Raw genomic sequence first — 24,482 nt, forward strand, 5'->3', positions numbered from 1 at the left:
CATAAAATTCTATGGCCTAAGTGAAATTAAATCACATTTGGCATCTAAGTCTCCCCTCTTTCCCTATTCCCTGGCCCCGCCCCTTTCTCCTCCATGGATCTTATATGAATTATATGATGCATATTTTTTCTGTTTTTCTCCAGACTTACATAACCATACACAGTTATATGGATTTAAAAATCATTATCTGCTTTGCAAAACTGAGATTATATGATATACTCTGCTCTCATACCTTAGCTTTTTCATGCACTAATACCTCATTGAAGTACCTTTATACTGACCAATCAGAATGCCAGTGTGTTCTTCATGACTGCATAATATTTCACAGCATGGACACGTGTGATATATCCACCCAGTCCTTTCTCAGTGGACATTCGCTTTGTTTCAGATCTTTCTTATTATGAATGGTGCTGCAATGAACATCATTATACATATGCTCTGGCACTTTTATTTCTAGGACATAGATTCCCAGAAAGATTGCAGGCTTGAAGACGTGTAGTTTTAATTTTCATCCGTATTGCCAGATTCCTTTCCAAAAGATTTTATATTTTTATCAGAGGTGTATGAGAGTAATTCCCCCAGTCCCAGTCAGATATGCGTGATATCATTACTTTGACAGCCTAATGAATAAAGAGAGTATTTTATTTGTATTTGCATTTCCCTGACCACCGGTGATCTGAGCATCTTTACTTATGTGTCTTGACATTTTGTATTTGCTCTTCTATGGAACACACTCTGCCCATTGTGTGTGTGTGGGGGGGGCGGGGGCCCCATCGATTTATCATAGTTCTTTGCCTCTTGTAGACATTAGCCCTTTTCCTGTTGTAGCATCACAGGCTTTCCTCCTCCATCGTTGATTTGTTGAACTTGGTGTAGTTTGCCCTTCAAAATGTTTTTAATGTTTATATCGCCCAATATGTCTTTTTGGAAACTGACATTTGGATTTCCTGTCTTAGTTGAGAGAGTCCTTAGCTCTAAGAGCATGTGTTGTCGCCTAGCTATCCTTGTAAGATTTTTATCGTTTTAGAATGTATGTGGTATGACACGGGGCCTGACTGTAATTTTTGCCCAGGTGGATAAGCAGTTATGCCAACGCCACGTGGTCACGAGCCACACTCGTTCTCCACGTGGAAGCCCCACCTCTGTCTTGTATTCAGTTCACACAGGCCCTGGGGTCTGCGCCTGGACTCTATGTGTCACACTCACATGACTGCCGGGTCCCAGACCCGGCCATAGAGTTTGATGGCAGCGGCCTGGGGACGCATTCTGCTGTCTCGTGACACAAGTTCTCTGGCACCATTCTTTGTTTCTACACTTTTTATGTTCTTGAGCTTTATTCTTCCACATGAGCTCTAGGATATTTCGATCCAACATCCTCTCACTCCCGTTTCAAAAAACAAGAACCACCTTAGTCAGCACTCCCATTGGAAGCGCAGTGACTTTGTATCTTAATTTTGAGAGATTTGTCATTTTTAGAATGGTAAATCGTTCCATTTGTTCAGATCTTGTTTTAAGTCTACTTCGATAAGGGTTTTACTTTCTGTCATACACACCCTATGCCTTTCTGAAAAATATATAGCTACCTATTTCCAGTAACAAGTGGTATTTGTGTCTCTCATTTTTAGTGCCCTTTGAAATACTGAAAAAATTCAGAAGCTATTATTTTTGATTGACATTTTAATTGAGAGAATTCTATATTAGCATGCAGTTCTAAGTAATAATACAGAGAGATCCCCATGTACCTTTGACCCAGTTTCCCCGATGGTAACATGTGTAAAACTATAGCATGTATCACAAGCAGAGTGTTGACACTGTAGCCAGCAACTGTATCCAGATTTCCCCAGTTTGACTTGCGTTTATCAGTGTGTGTACTTAGTTCTATACAATGTTATTGCATGTGTAAGTTTGGGCATCCACTATCATAGTCAAGGTACACAAGAAAACTGGAAACAAAAAGATACTGAGTCGTTCTGTCATCACAAGGATCCCCTACAGCCACACCCACCCACCCACTTGTCTTTACCACCAGCCACCACTAAACTGTTCTCCACTTTTATAATTTTGTTATTTCACAAATGTCATGTGAATGGACTTGTCTGGCATGTAACCTCTGGGGACTGGCCTTCCCCCCCTAAGCACAATTCCCTATAGATCCCAGTTGTTTTGTGTGTCTGACTAGCTCGTTCCTTTTATCCCCTACTGTGTTGCCAGTTTGTTTAGTCATTCACCTGCTGAATGACAAGTGTGCTGCTTCCAGGTTTTGGCTTTTAGGAATTATGCCTGGTATTTATGCCTTTTGAATTTGTACACTCTGGTCTTCAGCACAAAAATATTTTCTTCTATTCTCTCTCCAACATCTATTGCTTTTTCTTCTTCTAGAATCTACCCTCCAGGATATATCTTCCAAATCTCGTCTCTCTCTCTCTCTCTCTCTCTCTCTCTCTCTCTCTCTCTCTCTCTCGTTACTATTTCTATCTCTTTGTATTTTTACTCTGTCATTTGACATATTCCATTGAATTGTCCAAGCTTCGAATTTGAGTTTCAGCAGTAGCCTTCATTTTATTAAATTTTAGTCTGAAAATCATGATTTGATTTATCTCCAGAAAGTCTCTTTCAGGCTGCATTCATGTTTTCTTGGCATTCTTATTAATTTTTTGTTGCTGCGCAAATTGTTATCTGTCTCTTCCAGCAGCTGTTTCACAGGGGACTCAGTCTGATTGTTCAATTGGCTCTTTCTCTTTCTGGGTCTGGGCTTCGTAGGAGGAGCTGAAGCGTCGGTGGTCCTGAGAGAGTGGAAGGGCAGTGGTCTCTGATTGTCTGCTTCCTGATCTCCTCATGTTCTCCTGGCTCGGTTTGATTCCTTCCCAGCTCCTTGGGGTCAAGGAGAATATGCACACTCAGCGCAGACACCAACCTGCAGCCAGGCCGACCATCATCGGGGTTCAGCCACCAGGGACCACCATATTCAGGTCGTCACATAGGCACTGTCCCACTCTGGTCCCAGCTCCTGTCCTGCATCACATCAGGCCTAAGACTCTCACCCTCCAGGTCCCTCCTGCCTCCTGAGTGGCCCCGGCAGATGGAGTTGGAAGGAAGTAGAGGAGATGTGACAGACACTAAGCTGCCATCTTACCCTTGCACACAGTTGAAATTAAACATTTTTTGTATTCCTCCAGACCATCTTTTATGCTCCATGGGTAGTGTGCCAATAAGGTCTTTGTGAGTCATCTAAATATAAAAACATACTTGGTACTAAAATTTCAAGGAACATATTATATATTCCTTACAGAGCTCCAACCAACCAAATGATTTTTTGTTCCAACTCTCCAACATGAATATTTGTATGTAGACATCAAGCTTGAGAAAGGTCAAACCTGGCACGAAAACTCAACAAATAGCAGAATCTATGGTTTTAGAATGGAGTAGTTATGTGATCGTTTTGCAAACCTCAGCCTGTTTCTTTTTTTCCCCAACCCTCTAGAAAGCTATAATTTGAATTTAAGAGCAGTAGTTAAGAGAAAATGCTAATCAAAATCAGAAACCCATGTATAAAATCCCCTCGTGAGTGAGGCACCATGTAATACATGACTGAGCTTCCATCTAACAGACTCGAAGTATTTCTTCCAAACCCAGCATTAGCTCTTCATGTACCCCAAATTTCTTCCTGCAGACCTTGGGTTTTCCCAGATCACTTCTCTTCCTCACTATGACTATCTAATGTTTCTTCTAGAAACTTTTTTTTTTAAAGGTTAGCCTCATGGGGCTACTTGCACTGTTTTTGAAGCAAGCACATAAGCTTTTTCATGTTTCGGGTTTTCCCTGCTCTGTATTATTGAGAAACGGGACTAAAAATAAACATTGGAAAAATTACAGGAGTGGAAGCATTCACTGAGAGTTATCTTAACTGCATGTCCCCGGCTGCAGGGAGACACATCTGAGGCTAGGAGACTCTGCTCAGCCCCTTTCTTTGGCTGCTCGCTTGGGAGCCATAAGAGCAAACCTTGGCGAACCACCCGTCCACTTTCTATCGCCCTCTTATTCCTCTGGCTGCAGCTCAGGGAGCCCGTCTGTTCCCTGCCCACCACCCTCGGCCCCTGTGCTTTTCCATCAGCCTCAGAGAATCTGACAGTCTCATTCGAGTAGAACTTGGGGTGCGCCCTAGCCATCCACCCAAATCCACGCCGGCGTTCAGAGCGGGTCATCCTATCCCCCGAGAAGCTCTGACTCTGTGCTCTTCACACAGGGACACGTCCCTATGGGTTGGCCCTTGGCCAGCATGGGAGACGGAAGGAATTGTGACGGAGCTTGTCGTCAGTGTTCAGTAATGTCATTTACAGCTCCGTTCTAGTGACACATGGAAGTTTGAGAAGAAGTTCAAAGAAAATTCAAGTGGTTATTAAAGGTCTGGAAAATACAACAGTGTGAGGAAAAGGAGCAGAGTTTAGCACCCCCAGTACTATTAAGGTGTAGGGGTGATTGGTGTGTGTGTGTGTGTGTGTGTGTGTGTGTGTGTCCGTCCGGCCTCTCCCCACTAGATGCCAGTAGCACCCCCGCCCTCCAAGTTGTGACAACCAAAAAAGTCTGTGAATGTTGTCCCCTGGGGGTACAATCGCCCCCTGTTGAAAATGACTGGGTTAAAGGAGTTAAGATATTTGGCACAAAGAAGAGCTTTTAATGACAGTGTCCAAACCTATGAAGCGCTGTCACACTGATGGCAGTCGTCAGCAGCTTTCTATTTCCACCGAGAGCAGGAGAACCTCGGGCCAGAGGATTTGGATAAACCTTAGTTGATTAAATTCCTGTGAGGCTTGTTATGGTCCTGACCTGGCTTACTGAAAAGGAATGGAAAGCCTTCCTTTGCCAGTCTTTAAAATGAGGTAAATGCCTGGCTTCTAGGAGAATTCTGGCGCAGTGGCTCGTCCAGGACACGTGTGGGAAGACCCCCGCCCCCTCAGCCTCTGACCTTTTCTCTGGCGCGCGAGAGCGTCTGGCTTCATGTGCGATACTGTGTATCCCTCCCCTGAGCGAAGGGGCCTTTTCCAAAGAGACAACACGGCGTGGGAATGTTTCTTATGCTGACCCTGTTAGAACAACACAGAGATCCCTAGAACTATCCTTCAATATTCTCTTCGGGAGACACTTCTTAAGGGCCTTGGAAGACGTTCTTTCTCTGAGATATTGATTGTCTCTAAGTGGTAAGAAGAAGGGTTCTTGGTGCCTTTTAAGAAGCACAGGGAGACGGGGGTCTGTGGAAAAGGAGAGTTTGGCTTCCTCGAAAAGAAGCTACTAGAAGGAGAAAGAAATTGCTGGATGTCCCTTTGTATGTATTGATGCTCCCACCTCGTCCCAGGAAGACTTCAGGCTGAAGTCTTGATAACGACCAGGGTCTGAGCAATGAAATGCCGGGTAATGTGGTGACCTGATGATCCGTGAGGAAGCGCCTGGAGCCTGTAAATCGCGTCCGTTCTGGGTTGCGGTGCATCAGTGACGCTTTGCGGGTCTTTGCGATCTGCAATCAGGCACTCGTTTACATATGTCAACTAGTCAGATGCCTTTCTGGGTTATGCAAAATCATGTTAATTCCTTCTTGTGTAATTTTACATTTTGGAGCTTTAGATCCGTTAGGATTTTCTTGTCTTGCAAGTTCCAGAAAACCTAGCACAAACTAGTGTAAGGAAAAAACAAAACAAAAAGGGAGAAGAGAATTTACTGGACCTTGTGCCTGAGAAGCCCCAGCGTAGAGCAGACCTCCGACGTGGCTGGATGCTCGGCTAAAATCCAACAACAAAAGCTTTCGTTGTCCTGCTCCACGTGGCAAGATGTCTGCAGAATTCGGAGAGTCTGCTTTCCTAGTAGCTGAATGGAGTCACGTGCCTGTCCGTGAATCCGACGGTGTCGAGGGAATGGCGAGGCGAGGTCACAAGCCAGCCCTGGATTCAGGAGTGGAGCACACACACAGAACCCCAAGGAGTGAGAGGAAGCGTGGATTCCCAGAAAGAAGCCAGAGCTGTCGCTGGCAGTGGAGGGAACGGCTGTTAGGCAGCCAAGAGCACGTGTCCATCCCGTGTCTGTATGGGTTTTTCAGTGGAACTCTTAGTTTCCGACGTATTATCATGACATGTGGTGCGGAGCTGCTCTTGAGAGTTATTGTGGTGAAGATGAGGCGTTCTGCCTGCCTCCAGAGGAAGTGGGCACCTGGCTACCCAGGAGACTCACTCGTTTCCCAGTTCCTTTATCAGTGGGTGGGGCCATGCAGCCAAGTTCTAGAACAACAATGAGATTTTAGTAGAAATGATGTATGCAATTTCCATGCCACGTCCTAAAAGGAAAGGTGGGTTAGGCTACTCTTTTATATTAATATATATTTTTTAATATGATATATAATATTATATATTCATTTAGTATTCAATATATACCTCATTATATATTCTACATATGCTATATATTACATTCTATAGTATATTTAAACTATATTAAATATATTATATATTAAACATTTATATATTAAATATATAAATGTATGTTACCAATATTTCAAAGAGCAAGAAATATTTTTAACCAGGGGAAGAGAAGACTTAAGATAGTGGTTTTAAAACAATTTTGAAAAGATTTGAGGATGCGTTCTCTTTTTCACCATGGAAATAACTTTTTAACCTCAGTAGGCATCACGGCATTAAGGAAACGCCCCACTGCTTTTCCAAACTTCTATCCTTCCCCATTCCCAGGGGACAACATTGCCCAGTAGGCAGTTGTCGCCTCCTTCTGCCCTTCGCACTCCCTGGACGCCAGGTGAGAATCACCAACTGGAGATGAGAAAGCTTGTCTTTAAGAATGAATTTGCTGTCATGGGAGATGGGGCGGCCCTGTCCCTTGTGCAACAACAAGAAAACGTCACCACAAATATACCTGGCCATGAAGGCTGCGATGTCCTGTTATTGCAGGTGTTTCAACAGAGAGGGATGGTTATTTATGAGGGATGTTGGAAAGGGACTTCTGCCTTTCCAACCCTGGTTGGATTTCAAGATTCACATGAATTTGAAAAGTGACCCTGGCGCATATGGAGCTGGGAGGCTAGGAGGTTGTCTTGTTGCTTTGGAGTCAAAATTGCACAAAACGGCTTCATTGTTTGGTTAGAAATATTGAGTCTTCTAAACTATCCGTCATTCATATTAAAACAGGAAAAACAAAAAACAACAACAACAAAAAAAAACCATTCCGAAGACAAAACAAACAAAGACCCAAAATGGCATCACTTTAGCCAAGTGTCCCACTGTCCCCTCTACCGGCATGCCATCTGGGATTAACTCTGAAACATCAAGTGTGTAAAGACCAGGGGTCTCAGTAAATTCTCAAAGTAGGTGGTTTTTGATTTCTGGGTTTCCTCTTTCTTTGTATTGTCTCCCCTTTTCCGAGGACTTTTTAAAAAATCATCTTCCAGCTTTGGGTCCTTCGCTGACGCCTACCCTTGGGAAATGAGCTCATAAACTCAGTTCAGTCTGAGAATCAGTGATTGATGAGGTTTAAAGTGCTGACTTTTCAGAGTGTTCAACTCCAGACAGGAAGGTTTAACTAAAAGGTACACCCTTTAATTATAGGATTTATGCCAACAAAAGTCAGTGAGAGTAGGTGGGATTTGTGATCTTGGTTTTGCCGTTTGTAGGGAGACTCTTCTTGGCAGCTCTTGAAATTTTTACAATCAGTTTGTTTAAGTCAAGAACCAAATAAGGGTCACATATTATATTTAGTTTGTATGTCTCTTATAAACTGTGTGTTCCTCCTTTGTTTCATTCTCACTTTTTTTGCCTTGAAATGTGTTTATCGTTTTTTCCTGTAAGTTTCCCCACAGTCTGAATTTTGCTAATTGCATCCCAGTAATGTTGTTTAAAAGACTCCTGTCTCCTATATTTTCCATACATTGATACATCTAGAGGCTCAATTGGATTTAGGTTTAATTTTGGGTGGGGGCATGAATAAATGGTTTATTTGTAAGTGGCTTTGTGTGCTTCCATCAAGAGGCACAAAACGTCTGGTTGCCTTTTTCTGTGTTGCTAAGATGAATCGATGGATTCAAGCATTGCCAGGCTGAACCATACACTCTGTCAGTTTTTCACCCAGTGCTTTTAGCAGCCATTGCTGGGTTTTGCCCATTATTTCATCAGAGGTCGCAGCACAGTGATATTTTAATTCCATTATGCCTGCTTCACTCAGCCAGAATATCTCTATAACTAATGGTTACATGCAGCTACAGTCTGTATAGGAAAGATGCAATTTTCCCATTCATTTTATTTATACATTTTTTAGAATTATAATTTGGCTCCTAAAAGAAAAATGCTACCATTTCTCTCTACTCAAAATACTTCTGAGGCTAAATGTATAGGTTTTCCCCCGCACATTAAGAAATTATAGACATACAAATTGATACTTGCCTATTTATAGAAACCTTATTTTCCTTACACCAAATTAATCCAATACTGATTAATCCACCCACCTGCAATAAAGTAATTATTATAGCATATTAACATATGCTATAATAAAGAGAAAATCCCCAGTTCTTTGTAATACTTTTATGTAATGTTTTAGACAATTTATAATCCAACACAATCATTTTGATTCCCACAGTATATTATTATATTGTCAAATCGAAATTTAAGATTTTTTTTTTCTTGTAACAGGCATTCCTTGTTGCTTACATTTATCATTGTTAAGGAATTATAACCAAATGGTACCTAGTCGTGGGGTGAGGGATGGGGCAAGAACGCCATCGGCTAACGTGGATGAAAGTATTAAACTCAATTTGTGAAACCGCACTGAATGTATTTCCACTCAAATTAAGATTTTTAAAGTGCAGAAGGTTCTGGCGAGGCCGCAGACAATGAAAAATCGAAAACGGAAAGGCATTCAGCCTGAAATGAATCACCACAGAAAATGAAAAAAGTCGAACCACCCACAGATTTCGTTATTTGAAGGGAAAAAAAAGCTTCCTCTATTTTACAGTAGAGAACAATAGGAGATGCAGGAAATGGCAAGGGATAAGGAGCATTTTCTTATAATAGGGACAATTATTTAACTTAATGGTCTTAAACCCAGAGAGCTCTGCACTTAATTTGAAGAAGTTACCTTGTTGAAATACAGCATGTAAACCAATAACATTGTTTCTTTTCTCTTACAACTAGAAACACTTGTTCACTGTGGAAGACATAGATGAACAAAAAGATAAAAATCAACATAGGGGCAGCCAGATGGCTCAGCTGGTTGGAGCTGGAGCCCTGAATAACAGGGTTGCCGGTTTGATTCCCACATGGGCCAGTGAGCTGCGCCCTCCACAACTAGATTGAAGGACGACTGCTGGGTCCTGGAAAAACACAGTTCCCCAATATTCCCCAATAAAAATTAAAAAAAAAAAAATCAACATAAGTCCACCATTCAGAAATAGCATCTTTAAAATCTTTATTTAAAAGTTTTATTGAGATCCACCTACCATACAATTCACCCAGTCCAAGTGTACAAGTCAATGTTTTTTAGTATATTTACTGGGTTGTATAACCATCACAACAATGTAATTTTAGAACATTTCATCACCCCAGAAAGAAACCCATTGGCAGTCACTCCCCATTTTTCCTACCTCCCTCCCCCACTCAGCCCTAGACAAACACTAATACTGTCTCCACAGATTTGCCTGCTTTGGACATTTCATATGTCATAAGTGGAATCACAATATGTGGTCTTTTGTGACTGACCTCTTTCACTAAACTTAACGTTTTCAAGTTCCATGTTGTAGCGTGTATCAGTACTTATGTTTTGATTGCTGAATAATATTCCATTGTGTGGATGGACCCCATTTAGCTTATCTAGTTGTAATGAACACTGCGTTGTTTCTACTTCCTATCGTAAATAACGCTTCTATAAATATTCACGTGCAAGTTTCTGTTTGAACATCAGTTTTCAGTTCTCTTGAGATCTAGGAGTGGAATTTCTGGGTCATATGGTAATTCTGTGAGTGCTTTCCAAAATGGCTATTTATCATTTCTATCAGTATGTGTGGAGGTTCCAGTTTCTCCCATCCTGTCAGCGCTTGTTACTGTATCTCTCTCTCTCTCCTTTTTTTTTTTTTTAAATGGCCGTCCTAGTTGGTGTGAGGTAGTATCTCATGGTGGTTTTGATTTGCATTTCCCTGATGACTAGTGATGTTGAGCACCTTGGCATGTGTTTGTTGGCTATTTGTATGTCTTCTTTGGAGAAATGTCTATTCAGATCCTTTGCCCTTTTAAAAATTGGGTGATTTTTCTTTTCGTTGTTGAGTTGTAAGATTTCTTTGTTCTGGATAACCTTATCAGATATATGAATTCCAAATCATTTCTCCCATTCTGTGGGTTGTCTCCATTTTCTTGATGGCATCATTTCTAGCACCAAAGTTTTAAATTTCTCTATTTTGTCTTTTGATGCTTGTGCCTTGGGTGTTATATCTAGAAGGTTCTGCCTAACCCAAGGTCATGAAGATTATTCCTATGTCTTCTTCTAAGAGTTTCAAAACTTTAGCTCTTACATTTGAGTCTGCCCATTTGGAGTTCATTTTTGTGTATGGCATGAGGTAGGGATCTAGTTTCAATTTCCTCTGGAAAATGCCATATTGGCATCAGGTTTCTAAATGTCCTAATGATCTTAGCTCTCATATGGTGTCTTCTGCGAGGTTGAATCTAGTGAAACCTGTATGTGCCTCACTTTGCTAAGGTTTACAAAAGTAGACTCTGTAGCTCAGGACCCATCTATTTTTCCTAACTATCCATGACATCTTTGTAAGTCCCAGTTTTAGGAAGAACATAGAGTTGTAAACTAGACCTGGTCTTAACAGGGCATCTCCTAATTTGACATCCTGGCAGCTTCACTGTCGAGAACGATGTACTTCTATGAATATATCCATGCCAGGAGTTTGGGCCGAAAGAATAATATTGATTACTGAGATCATAAATTCTATGATGTATTTGAGTAGAGTAGGAAGACATTTCTAAGATTATCAACAATAAAATATTTATCATGCTATTGTATTAAAGTCATCACTTGAAAAGCTTTTATCTCCATGTTATGTTTTGTGGTTAGTATAAAGCTACACAGTGTATATTGAATTTGAGTGTCAACCATAACTTCTTCTCTTTCACACTCCATGTTCAGTCAATCAGGAAGCGCTATTAACTCTACTTTCTCCGTATCGCTTGATTCTGTCCACTTCTCTGTATCCCCACTGCCTTAACTCAGGCCACCATCTTCTCTAGCCCGAATTACTGCCTCAGCTATCTCGTTATAGCATTATAGTCATTTTACAGCACCCCCTACAGTCTTCTCTCTACATTGCTGCATGAATGAGAAGCAAACCTTTGTTTTATAGGCCACTGAGATTGTGGGATCATCTGTTACAGCAGCATAACTTGACCTAAGTAGACGAATACCTGACTCCTTTTAGTTCCTAGGATATGCCCTACACTCATGTAGGGCCTTTCCCTCCTCTTCTCTTTCCTGTTTTAATTGTCCCAACTCCTGTTCAGCCTTCAGATCTCAGTTCCGATATCATTTCTTCTGGGAAGCTTTCCCTGAGCCCGCATCTAGTTTATGTGTCCAGCCCATGCATTTCTATGACATCTGTACTTCCCGGAGCATGGCACCCACTGTGTAACGTCTCCCATCCACACCTGGAAGCTTGGGTGTGGGCAGACAGTGTGTTTTTCCTGTTCCTCATTATATTCCCAGCCTGCTACATGGTAGAGCACATAAATCTGTTGAGTGAGTAAATAATTCAATTTTTGGAGTTTGAAGACTTTCTCATAATATTTATCAGTTAAAGTTACCAAAGGAAGAAAGTAGGGGGTCCTACTTGTGCTGTGGTTCGATGATGCAAGAAAAGAAAAAAATGGGAGGCAGCCAAACTCTGTCACCCTGTGCTTTCTGGTCTTCACTGTGATGGGAATTTATGCAAGTTTTCCAAGCCTCACATAGTCAAAGAGTAAGGGGTGGGTATAAATTAATGGGTGTGAGGCTGAAGTTCCCTGCTGGGATGAAGAATGATAGGCATTATTATTTCTGTACATGTCTCAACAGCCCATGAGAATAACTTACAGGTCAGCTCACATTATTGCAGCATTTACTGTTCTAAGGCACGGCTTAAGGCAAACTCCTGGAATGGTCATGTAGGATGTATGCATTCCACAACTCTTGTCTAAGTGAGTCACCCTGGGCATTTTCCTGCCCCTCCCTGCCATAAAGCATCATGCACAACAGGAATGTGTTAGTAATGCCATGTGTGGTTTCCATGGGAATGAGTACAGCAAGGGTCCACCATTCAAGGACCATCATCAGACCATGTCGGTGAAGACGTTTGTGAAGAAAACAGAATTAGCACTTTAGATTAATTAGACTGTGCTCTGATGAAGACCTCATTGGAAATCCAAATCTGAGCTCTGAATTGAAGGGGTAGAGGCACTTGTGAGAGCTGCGTGGTTCTGAGGTTAGACTTAGTAACCCCGCAAGACGCAGGGCTTGAGGAGAAGTACGAGGCTCCATGCAGAATACCTAATGCACGTGCAGAAATGAGTTGGAACTCACTAGACTGCACATGAAGAAGGAGGCATGACACATGTAAAGACCGATTAGTTGTCCGAAGGTGAGAACGTGAATGGCAAGGTCCAAAGCTTCTGTGAGAAAACTGATGACAGTTGGAACACATATTAGCCTGAGTTATTTAGGAGGTTTCCAAAGGATTGGGAATGCTTGGAACACTGAAAATGGTGGTTAGAACCAGGTCCCTTGATGGAACATGAAAGGGACATGGTTGTAGACCTAACATAAAGAAGAACTTGACAGCATAATTGAGTGGATTTAGGAGGCACACCTGGGCTGACTTCCTGCTCTTCCACTAGGCTCTGTGTGACCTTGGGCCAGTTACTTCACTAGAGCAATGGGGATAAAATCAAGGTTGTACTGAGAATTAAACATAACAGTGTTTGTGAAATGCTTTGCATAATGCCTGGCCTTCTACAGAGCCTAACGAATGGTAATTACAATCAAGCAGAGGTCTCCAGTGAAGAACCGGGCTGCCCGGTAAGGCAGGAAGCTCGGTGCCTCTAAAAGCGTTCCATAAGTCAGTTGGTGATGTGGCAGGGTGCTTGCTGTCACACAGTGCCTCCCGCATGGTATGGAGAGTGACCGGGGTTGTGGCTGAACTTTGGTGACTGCATTCAAATCTAAGGTTCTATGACATATTAATGCTCACTTTGCTTTACAAGTATTGATTCTAAAATAAAATGGCCCCCAGACACACAAAACTAAAATTTCTGGGACTACAGGTGAAATGGACCAAGCCACCACTGTCATGGGGGATGACTGATCTAGTTTATCTACTACTGTGCAAGAGGCGTACAGATCAGCACATGTGAAATGTAGAAAATGGGAACCACCAAGCTGGATTTATTTGAATGTATCACTGCACCAACTATCTATTGATGAAATAAACATTCTGTTCTGTGTGAGAACATTTATAAAAGCTGACCACAGACTAGTTCAGACAACAAGTCTCAGGAAACTTTGAAGAATCAACATCATATTTATTCTCTGGCCACAACGCAATAAATGTATATGTAAAAAATATAAATACAAATATATTTTGAGTTAAAAATATTATTCTTCATTTTAATAGATTAGGGGAGGAAAACCTTTTGTTGATCTCACAAGGTGAAAAAAAAAGAGAGAGAGAGAAAGCATTTGATAAAATCCAATATTCATTCGTGATGAAACCTTTAGCAAATCCAGAGTGAAAGAGAACTCTCTTAATTTAATAAAGCGTATTTGAAAAACCTGCAATACACATTGTTCATAATGAGGAAACATATGAATTAAGGTATTTTAAAGTCAGGAACTTGACAAGAATGTCTGTTGTCATCACATTTATTCAAGACTGGAATGGAGATTGTAGCCAGCATAGTGATAGTGAGATAAGAGAAATAAAAGGAAAAACAAAATTGTTATTACTTAAGATATGTCTCTGTAAATAGAAAATGAAAAATAATCTATACATCAGAAATATAAAGACCATTTAACAAGGTGATTATAATATCGATATGTGAAAATTAATTTCATTTTTAGAAACCAGCAGGCAATTCAAAAACATAAGTTTTTTAAAACCACTTATAATAATGTAAACTGTAATGAATCTAGGAATAATTCTGACCAAAGAAGGGCAAGCCTCTGGAGAAAATTCGAAAATTCTATAGAAATCATTAAAGAAAACCTGAATAACTAGAGATATACAGGAAGACAGTATTGTAGACATCTCATCTCTCCCAAAGTTGATCTATAGAATTAATGCATTTGTAGTCATAATCACATCGGCTCTTTTTTGTGGAAACTGACAAATTGATTCTCAAATGTATATGGAAGAACAAAGGACTAAGAGTACAGCCTAGACACTCCGGAAGAACTCCAGAGGACAGCAAAACTTACAAAGGTACAGTAATGAAGACATTGTTGTCTAGGCACTGGCGCAGGCATAGACAACTTGGAAGGAATGGTGAGTCCAGAACAGACCTGTGCGTTTGGGAATCTTGATGGATGACCAGAGATGGCATTGCAGACCACTGCAGTCTCCTTAATACAGGATATTCAGACAATTGGCTGGCCATCTGGAAAACAGGAAATGGGTCCCTACTCCATACCAGACAAAACCAGTTCCATGTGGATTAATGAGTTAAATGTGAAAGGCAAAACTTTCTCCTCAAATTCTAGGAAATACCTTTCTGACTTGAGGGTAGACAAGGATTTTTTTCTTTGATAGATGTTATTTTTTAGAGCAGTTTCAGTTTCACAGCAAAATTGAGTGGAAAGTCCAGATTTTCCACAAACCCCTGGCCCCCCTCACATCACAGCCCGCCATTACCAACAGCCCCACCCGATGGTACGTTTGCTACAACTGATGAACCTACATTGTCACCTCATCATCACCCGAGTCCATAGTGTGCATTTGGGTTCACTCTTGGTGTTGTCCATTCTGTGGGTTTGGATAGGTGTATAATGATGTACCCACCATTACAGTGTCACACAGTGAATTCTCACTGCCCTAAAAGTCCTCTGCGCTCTGGCTATTCATCCTGTCCTCCCCTTAACCCCTGGCAGGGCAAAGATTTTTTTAAAGACACCAAAGTTGCTAACTACAAAAGAAAAGATTGAAAAAATTAACTACATGAAACTTAAGAATTATTAAGTGATTCTGCAGAAATAAAGAAAAAAGATCTTGGTCTGGATTCTGGATTGGAAGGAAAAAAATTGCTCTAAATGACCTTATTGGAACAACTGATGAAATTTCTTTTAGCATGGTTTATTGAACATTTTTTAAATTAGTATTTGTAAAAAAAACATGTCTTCACATACAGGCAGACTCAATGCAGTTCTGTTCCAGGTCTGTAACCTACAAACTCAGGGCGTCTGATACATTTTACTTTGTGTGATTCCCAACCAGAAAGAAAAATGTCAAGTTCACTTATGATCATTAATCATGAATACATTCCCGAGAAGTTCCATTGCCTAAGTGTTGGTCCGAACTAGATCCTCTGCTTACAGTTTTACACATCTAATGAATTTTTATAGACTAGCTTCTAGCTCTCTCCATTTCACTACGTTTCTCCCCCAGCACACACCCCCTTCCGGTGCTGGGTGCTGTGGGACGTGTTCACATCCTGGTATGCCATCTGTCCTTGCACCTTCTCAGTCTGGGTTGAAAAGCAATAGCCTAACGTGAACAGACTGCAACCCTCACAGATACATTCTGCTGGACTTGAAGTAGCAAATGCATCCCCAACTCAACCCACCTTGGCTTGGCCCCCAAATGCCTGTGCCCATCACCACCCAGTTTAAGAAATGATGAAGGAATGTGAACAGAAAGCGGTCCTAATCCATCATGGTTGAAATAGCTTTCTTTTGCAGAGTTTACAAAAATATATGACCATGTGAACACGTTGCCAAGAGACTCATGGGAGGGAGGGGCCCTGATGCTCAAATTTCATTAGCTTCATGGTGAATTGGCCACTAATAACAAAATACTGGGGACACTCAAGCATCCACAGGAAAATGGATCAACACCTATACATAAACTACTTGACAAACCCACCATGTTCTACCTGCTTACACTTAGCTCAGATGAGTCAAAGAAACCAATGTTGAATGATAAAAGCAAATCCCACAAGGCTATATACATGTTATTTTTACAAAGCTCAAAAAAGAAGATAAATGAAACAATATTTCGTTTAGGAATGTATGTATCCAACTATGATAAAACTATTAAAGACAGCAAGGAGAGACAAACAAAATTCAGGATAGTGGTTGAAGGAAGAAGCAGAATCCAAGAGATGCGCGGATACGGGGTTAATCGCTTTATTAGCGTGCTTTAAAATTTATATATTCCATGTATCATATGATCAAATGTTAGACTGAAAATATTTTAAAATACGAAAGACACCCGAAAACATGTCAGTCATCCATCTCTGCTCCCTCCCCAGCCGCATCACTTCCGCACAAGCTGTTGGGGACAGTGGCTCCGGAGGCCGCACAGCAAAGGAATGTCAACCAGGAGGGAGGGACCAAGAACCGGGACTGTGTTATTTTCTTTTTGGTGTCGGCGTGGGGTGTGGCAGTGGTGGAAATGCCATCCAGTGTATCTATGTGCCACATGGAACTACTCGGTTTAATTTTAGAGTCATCCTGCCCGCTGACAGCGGGATGGGTGTCCAGGCCTCCGGGGCCTGTCCCTGTCCCCTACACGCGAACTGCCCCTTTGTGAGGGTGCCAGGCCCGGCGCCGCCCCTTCCGTCCTTCGGGCAGGTCTGACTCTGTGTCACGGTCCGGGCTCACGCGCTTGCGTCAATTCTGCCAGGAGGATCCCCCCGCTGTTACCCGCCCCCCGCCCCCCGGCCCCGCGTCCCAGCCTCAGAGCCGCTGGGAGCTTTCCCTCCCGCCCAGAGCCGGGAAGGGGCGTGGACAGCGCGCAGCACCCGGGCCCCGCCCTCCCCGCCGAGCTCCGCCTCCCGCGGTGGCTCCGCCTTCCCCATCGCCCTAGGGCGCCCCGCGGCTCCTCCCAAAACCCGGAGAAGTGGACCCTGCGTCCCTTCCAGCCACGGTGAGGCCGAGCCGGCGTGGGCATCTCGGCAGGAAGCCCGGCCCGGCGCCTGGCGGGGAGTCGGCTCCGCGCGGCAGCGGACGCGGCGGGTTCGGCGGCTGCGGCCTCCCGGCCGCCGGCCGTAGGATGGGCCCGCCCGTCCTGTCTCCTGGCGGCGCCGGGCCGCGCACGCGCCCTGGGTGCCGGGCCGCCGGGCCGCGCACGCGCCGTGGGTGTGGAGCCGCTGGCGAGAGTGAGGGGGACCCCGAGCGCAGGTCCGGGAGCGCGGGGGGGGGGGGGGGCGTGGGGGGGGGGCGTGGGCGGCGACGGCGACCAGGGGGACCTCCCAGCTGGCTCGGCTCGCCCTTGGAGGCCTTTGCGTTCCCAGCTCTTTCTGCTTCCGTGGAGCCGCTCGTCCCGCCTCCTCCGGGACGCTTTCGGAGCCTTAGGGACAGTCATTCTAGACCCTCGTTGCATGTTTGGTGGGATGTCTCTGGCGCAGTGGAATCTGGCAGCTTGTCCTAGGAATTATCCTTGAGAAAAATGTTTATGAGTATATTCGATGGTCCCAGAGTTGGGTGAAAAGGCTTCTTCCCCAGCCACTGTCCTTTGCACAAACATTTGCGGTGTGAACAGGTACAGCTGTGGTCGGGGCTCGCACTGCGGAGCCACGGCGCCTGCGCCCTGACACGTGAGGCTGGCGTGAGCTGGGACGTGGCGGCCGAGGTCCCTCCCGTGGAAGTGAGGCTGTACTGCGTAGTACAGCGCAATCATACAGATGTGTTTATGGGGGCGGGGGCTGAGTACCCCCCTACTTTACAAGCCTGCGAAGGTTTGCGCCCCGAGCACCGTGCCTGGGACGGCATAAGCACTCTAGGTGTTACTTATATCCAGGTAGCATGTTTTTCTATGCTTTGTGGTTTGGATTTTAAAGATTCCACTGTGAAGTGTTCCTCCTGTTTTCTTTTGTGAAAATAATCGGAATTACTCCAGAATTTCTGAATTTTCATAGTGCAGATAGTAAGCAGGAGTAGGTTGTGTGAAGCAGTGTGTAGTGTTTCACCACTCGTGTGTGCGTGCTCGCACACGCGCGCACGCCAGGGATTTTGTGTTTTCCGCAGAGGAAATTAGTGCATGGAAGAGAAGTTTGATGGAGGGAGTGTCCTGATTCTTCTCTATTCCTTGAGGCAAAGCCCAGGACCACTAGGCCGACTCCAGGATAGCCATGTGGTGCTTTGTACTTGAACTTGACTGAGGGTGAAATGAATCTCATTATACAATTTCCTCCACAGACGATAGAAGGATGTTTGTTCCAAGATCTCTCAAACTCAGGAGGGGTGCTCATGATGATGGCAGAAGTTGTTCAGCTAAGAGAATGAAACCAGAAGCAGGAGACGGCCCGCTGGACGAAGGCAGCAGTGATCCGGGGGACCCCGTCGTTACAGAAGGGGCCCCAGAAGCGGACGGGCCCGGCGCGGAACCACGCTCCTGCCCCTGCCCCAGTCCAGAGGGCCAGGTGGCCAAGGTCTGTGTGGTGGGACCTGAGCAGAGTGCCGAGGATGGCAACCTCTCTGAAGAGCCTGTTAAGTCCTTTTCTAAATCACAGCGCTGGGCAGAGCCTGGGGAGCCTGTGTGTGTTGTCTGCGGCCGTTACGGAGAATACATCTGTGATAAGACAGATGAAGATGTGTGTAGCTTGGAGTGCAAAGCGAAACACCTTCTGCAGGTTAAGGAAAAGGAAGAGACATTGGGGCGCAGCTGTCCGCAGGAAGCTGGCTCTCAGCCCGAGGCCCCGTTTGAGGCTCGCTATGTGTACAAAGAGCACCCATTCATCTCAAGCCTTCAGGAAGAGCAGGTGGAGAATCTTAAACAGCAGCTAGGTATTTCAGTTCAAGGGCAAGGTGTCCCCAGGCCTATTATTGACTTCGAGCATTGTGCTTTTCCTGAGGCCTTAACCGTCAACCTGAAGGAGAGCGGCTATGAAGTCCCAACCCCCATCCAAATGCAGATGACCCCCGTGGGTCTCCTGGGACGGGACATTCTGGCCAGTGCCGACACCGGCTCCGGAAAGACGGCTGCCTTTCTCCTTCCTGTTATCATCCGAGCTTTATTCGAGGTAAGTTAGAGTGCAAATGTGTCGGTCTCAGAAACGAGTGGGGTATTTACCAAGTTTTATACTCACCGATGTTAAAGTTGCAAACCGAAACTGAACACTTATGATATAATAGTGTGTCTGAAAAGCATAGGTTTAGGGAATTCTTCTGTTATTATATCGAACCAAAGATCTTCACTGCAGCTCTCAAAAACTGCTTTTCTTACAAAATGTTTTCTTTCTAACAAATTTCCTATGAAAGGAGTAAGCTTTTGATTGGAGGGGGTGTGTAATCTTGCTGACCTGATAAGCTGCAGTGTTTTTATGTCAATTTAGCCTCTTGGATCTTATATTTTGAAAAAAACTGACTTATACCAAAGTTGGAACACTATTGTGGCGTTTCATAGTCTACCCTTAAATGTGATCCGTGGTTCATCTTAAAATAGTACTACCTTCCGTCACTTGTTCATTTGCAGTGTACAAAGCACTCTCACACAGAATTAGTTTAACACACACTTTGAGTACTTACATGCTTGTGAGGTATGAGGTCTGGCAAGGAGTGAAAAATGTAGGCAAAGAGAAGAAAGATAAAGGAGGCAAACTGGGAAAGCTAAAGAGTAGTAGGAGACAATGTGAGAAAAAAATAAAAGAAAGCACATGTTCAAGACAGAAGTGAAATTCACTGGAGGACCAAAACAGAGCTATAGGGCAGGATGTTCGTGTAAGTAAGTTATCAGGACGAAGGAGAAAGGGAGAGTACAGAAGAGCCAAGAGTGGGGGATCAGGGGTTCAGGGGTTTGGAATACCCAGCTTGACCCGGGTCTTCAGGGCGGCCCGGGGAGAATGGCTGGAGGTCTCCAAGTCTCGGTAACTAGGAGCAAACCTTCCATGTTCCCACTTTGGTCATTGCAGACGCCTCCCTCTGGCCCCGATTTTTACCTTTCATTGTACATCGTGTCATGTAAGATGTGGGTTCCATTTATGGTGGGTTTTGGAGGCAAAATCTGCAATGAGCAGGAAAGGCTAGAGGGCTCATGTCCAGGTGGGCTGAGGGGGACGCGTTAAAAGGGAAATGCTCCCGGAATCTCTTTGAAGATCCGTCCATATCCTCAGGAATGAAGTGCTGGTGTGTTTCGACTTGTTTTTCTGTCTTTGCAGAGCACAGCTCCATCTGCAGTCATTCTGACCCCAACGAGAGAGCTAGCCATCCAGATAGAGAGCCAAGCCAAAGAGCTGATGAGAGGTCTGCCACGCATGAAAACGGTGCTTCTGGTGGGGGGTTTACCCTTGCCCCCCCAGCTGCACCGTTTGCGGCAGCACGTGAAGGTGAGCACCAGTTCCACGGAACGCCTGTGAAAAGCGATGCGGGGCCGAGGTGTTTTCTCCTTGAGGACATTTTGCCTGTGCTTTTAGGTGGCCTTTCAATTCTGGCCACGTCAGGGTCATTTTGTAATTTTTTTTATATAGGAACTGAAAGGAGCACCTGTATTGAGTGCCTGTTGTACGCCAGACATTGTCGGACGTCCTCACGTGCATGCTGTCCTTTAATCAGCACATCTGCCCTAACCCTTCCTTGGTGTGGGGTGGCGAACAAAGAAAATAGTAACCGTTGACTAAATAAACCAGTCAGAACCATGAACAATCTGTGGGTTTTGTTTTCTTAATTGGAGTAAAATACTGGCTGGCGGACAGTAGTAGAGAAGTGCAGGAAAGATGTGATTGGTGTCAAAGCATTGGTCCTTGATTGTTCAAGGAGAAGGTGAAGATGTCGCTCAACTTTGGACTTTATGAAGTTATCTGTGTTAACATTCAAGGGGGAGCGCTAAGAGAACGAGAAAGAAGTTGATGTCTTCTAAGCCAGCTGAGGGAGAACAAGGGAATAGAAAGGGTGAACTCAGTTTTTAAAGGGTGCTGGTATTTCTGAATTCAGTACGGAAACAGAACCCTCGAGTTCTGTGGCTACAGGTCCTTATAACCCTGAAATTTTACCACCCTCAGTGATCTCACCATTGGGTTGGTGTGAACTGGAAAACTGGAATGAATTGAATGTATTCGGTCATTTGGAACTCTCTATCCTCTATGCCAGGCAGCTCATGTAATCCTCACAATAATCATTATCGTTCCCATTTTATGGAGGAGAGAATAGAGACTCACACCCTTACTGAATGCTAGACCTAAGATTCCTTCCGAGGTCTGTTTGACTAAAGAGCCCCCATTTTTAATCACTACTTCCACGAACATATTACAAAACTAAGCAACCTTAGAAATCTCGGTGCCCAACCTCTAAATTTAAAAATGAAATAGGCCCAGAGAGGTTAAGGAATTTGCACTGGTTCACAGAGCCAGTGGCGGTCAGCTGCCTGCTGGCCCTTCTGGTCTGGTCCTGCCGAGGTGTCAGCCTCGCCCGGGGCCCTTCCCCTCCTCCCTCGGTGGCCTGTCAGCACAGCATGGTCGTGGATGCTTTTCGCTCTGCCTGGACCTGCCCACGCCCTGCTCACCCCCAGGACTCATACAGGGTTTAGCTCTGATGGTGGCTAGGACTGGAAAGAGTCTTCATTTATTGCGTATATGACTGAGCTCATGAGCATGTATTTGTTCCATCTGTTTCTTCCTTTGTATTATGAGTTTCATGAGAGCAGATGTGTCTGACATTTATCATTGAATTCCGAGTACTTAGCACAGTGTCTGGCACATATTAGCCACTCAGTAAGTGTGGGAAGGAGGGAGAGAGGAAGGGAGGGAGGGACAGAAGGAGGACGTTATCTAATCTTTTTCTCTTTTATTCAGGTTATCATAGCAACTCCTGGGAGACTGCTGGATATCCTAAAACAGAGCTCTGTAGAACTCTGCAGTGTGAAAATCGTAGTAGTCGATGAAGTAAGTAGTGGTAGTCAGAAACATCAGTCACATAATTTTATATCATTTACAAAAAGCATGTTATAGTCACATAATTTCATTGCATATTCAGGCATTTTCTTCCTCCCCCAAGGGACAAACGTGTAGGGGTCTCTCTGAGCTGCAGTGGTGCGTCTTCAGGTCGTTCCCGGGGAGACTGCCGCTAAGCACTGAAAGGAAGCTGTAGCTGTCTTTTCCTCACTGACGGAAAACACAGAGTCAGTGGGCACTGCCTTGTCCACAATAGCTTTGTAAATACGCAGGTCACCTTTCTCTGCAAAAACGAATCTGCGGCAAATAACTGAACAGGAAACGTGGTTGTGGCTGATGATACTTAGGCGTCCGTGGTTGTGATTTTTTGTTACAAGAGCGTGTCGGCATTTTCATCCTTTCTTCTCACTTAGTAATATGAAGGAAATGTGTCATTCTTTGAGGACACCCCACTGCAAATAAGCATTTTTTTATTTTTTAATAAAAAATTATTTTTTAAATAAGGACACAAAACTACGTGCCAGGTCCAACGGGCCCGCCTCGTGCCATTTCTGCGTGCCCTGCCCAGCTGCATTCACAGGTCCTGCTGGCGGTGACACAGCAGAGGCCTGGTGTCAGCCAGCAGTGAGCAGAAGTCAGGGCAACCTGGCCGGCCTTGGGTGGGCCCCGTAAGTAGCGATGGGGTTCCAGCGGGTGTGGAAGGAACACGTCCCAGGACCCACAGAACCCAGGTTTGAGGCTTTGCTCCACCTGCCACGAGACCTTCCAGACTGGCCGAGGATGAGGCCGAGATTGAGAAAGTGCCCTGGGGACTGCAAAGGCCTGTAGAGTGAGAAGTAACATTATTCAGCCCTTTGAAAAGCGCTGCTCCGTCAGCGCTGTGCGTACGCGGCCTTTTGGTGGGGCTGGCTCGCGGCATCTCCTTATCATCAGACGTGCTGCCACCCTGAGCATATGCCCAGGCTCCCCTCTGCTCTAAGCCCAGGCTCTTATGTCCCCCCATCTTAGGAGCCTGAGAAACGGTCCTTGTATAGAACTTAAAGTGAGGTTTCCTTCGTGCTGGCTTCTCTTGACAGCATTTTCACTTTCTTCAGTATCAAGGTTTCACAGGAAACCTCTGTTCCGTGCTCAGTGTTAAGGCACCAAAACAAAAGGGTAGTAATTTCAGGCTCTGGGGGCCGAGTGGTCTCTGCGTAACTACCCGGTACAACCTTAGACAGCAGGTAAGTGAGTGGCAGTGACTGTCTTCCCATAAGTCTGTATTTACAAAAAGAGTCAAGGTCTGAATTCGCCCTGCAACCAGCTAGTTTGCTGCACCCTGATCTAAGCTGTTAGTAGAATAATAGGACTGGGTATGAGATGCTAATTGTTTTGGACAAATAAGATCAGAAGGAGAAATGAGAGGGTAAGTGGACTGGCCCAGTAAAAACTGGCTTTCCGAGGTGATGGGATTTGATCAGGGCATTTAGATGGAAGAAGACTGAGAAAACTAGAGGATGTGTCACGTCTCTACGTGAAGAGATTAAGGAAGTATGCGGAGGGGCAGAAACACGATCTGCCAGCTTGAGTCCCTCCCGAGGAGTTAGGGCAAGTCAGGGTTGTTAGGGCGGGGGCAAATTATAGAGGGATGGGCCCTGATGTGGGCGGCCACGAGGCTCTCTGAATTAGTGCGTTGGGGAGTCACATGTTGAAAGTGATGGTTTAGGAAGGGTATTTGCTCCACACAAGAGCAATTAAAGCAGAAGGAGTCTGTGGGATAACAGCCAGCAGCCCAAATGAGAGGTGAGGAGGGTCAGAGACAGGTGGAGACAGTCGGCGTCGAGAGTTATGTCTGAGAGTCACCGTCCTTTACGAGTCTTCCGATGACCGAATATGAGCGAGGAAGAAGCCGGCAGAGGTGACTCGGCAAGTTAGGGGTGTGCCTTTCATTTTAGTAAAGGGTCAGGGGGTAAGGCTTAGGGCTTGGTAATGATACTGAGTTTGGTTTTAGAAGTATTGAATTTCATGTGAAAGATGGACAAAGGGGAAACACTCTGTAGGTATGAGGTGTGTATTAAAATCGATGAGACTTACTGGTTTCTCTAAGGAAAGAAGGTTAGACACAAAGACGGTCTGAGGGTCTGGCTGGTGGTGTTTGGAGATGAGTCAGTAAACAAAGAAGTTGTCTAAGAGACCAAAGAGGAACTGAGAACAAATAACGTCCCTGAAGAAGGGAGAAGCCACTGTTTCATCATATAGAGACCGTCCACTATATGGAGATTGTCCGTCAGACAGATTGTCCATCACAGAGAGATCGTCTGCTACATAGACGGTCCATTATGTAGAGATTGATCAGAAGAGAAAGGAATCTGAAAAGGCACTCTCCTTTCAATGAAG

General features: G+C 44.4%; 1 protein-coding gene across 8 annotated transcripts in view; it reads left to right on the plus strand.

The window, feature by feature from the left end:
- The window catches only part of DDX59 (DEAD-box helicase 59), a 39,724-nt gene that overhangs the window by 9,529 nt on the left and 5,713 nt on the right, over nt 1–24,482 (plus strand). For 2 of the 8 annotated variants that reach the window (XM_033099682.1, XM_033099686.1), the window contains exons 3-5: nt 18,421–19,244; nt 20,379–20,546; nt 22,008–22,097. In XM_033099682.1, the coding sequence (XP_032955573.1) occupies nt 18,432–19,244; nt 20,379–20,546; nt 22,008–22,097 (1,071 nt within the window). In that variant the 5' untranslated portion in view covers nt 18,421–18,431. Of the gene's footprint in view, nt 1–16,352; nt 17,150–17,298; nt 17,404–17,458; nt 18,023–18,420; nt 19,245–20,378; nt 20,547–22,007; nt 22,098–24,482 lie in introns of those variants that run through there. The other 6 variants (XM_033099689.1, XM_033099684.1, XM_033099685.1 and 3 more) reach the window with 6 other exon arrangements.

This window comes from Rhinolophus ferrumequinum, chromosome 27 (assembly GCF_004115265.2).
Source record: "Rhinolophus ferrumequinum isolate MPI-CBG mRhiFer1 chromosome 27, mRhiFer1_v1.p, whole genome shotgun sequence".
Lineage (NCBI taxonomy): Eukaryota > Metazoa > Chordata > Mammalia > Chiroptera > Rhinolophidae > Rhinolophus > Rhinolophus ferrumequinum.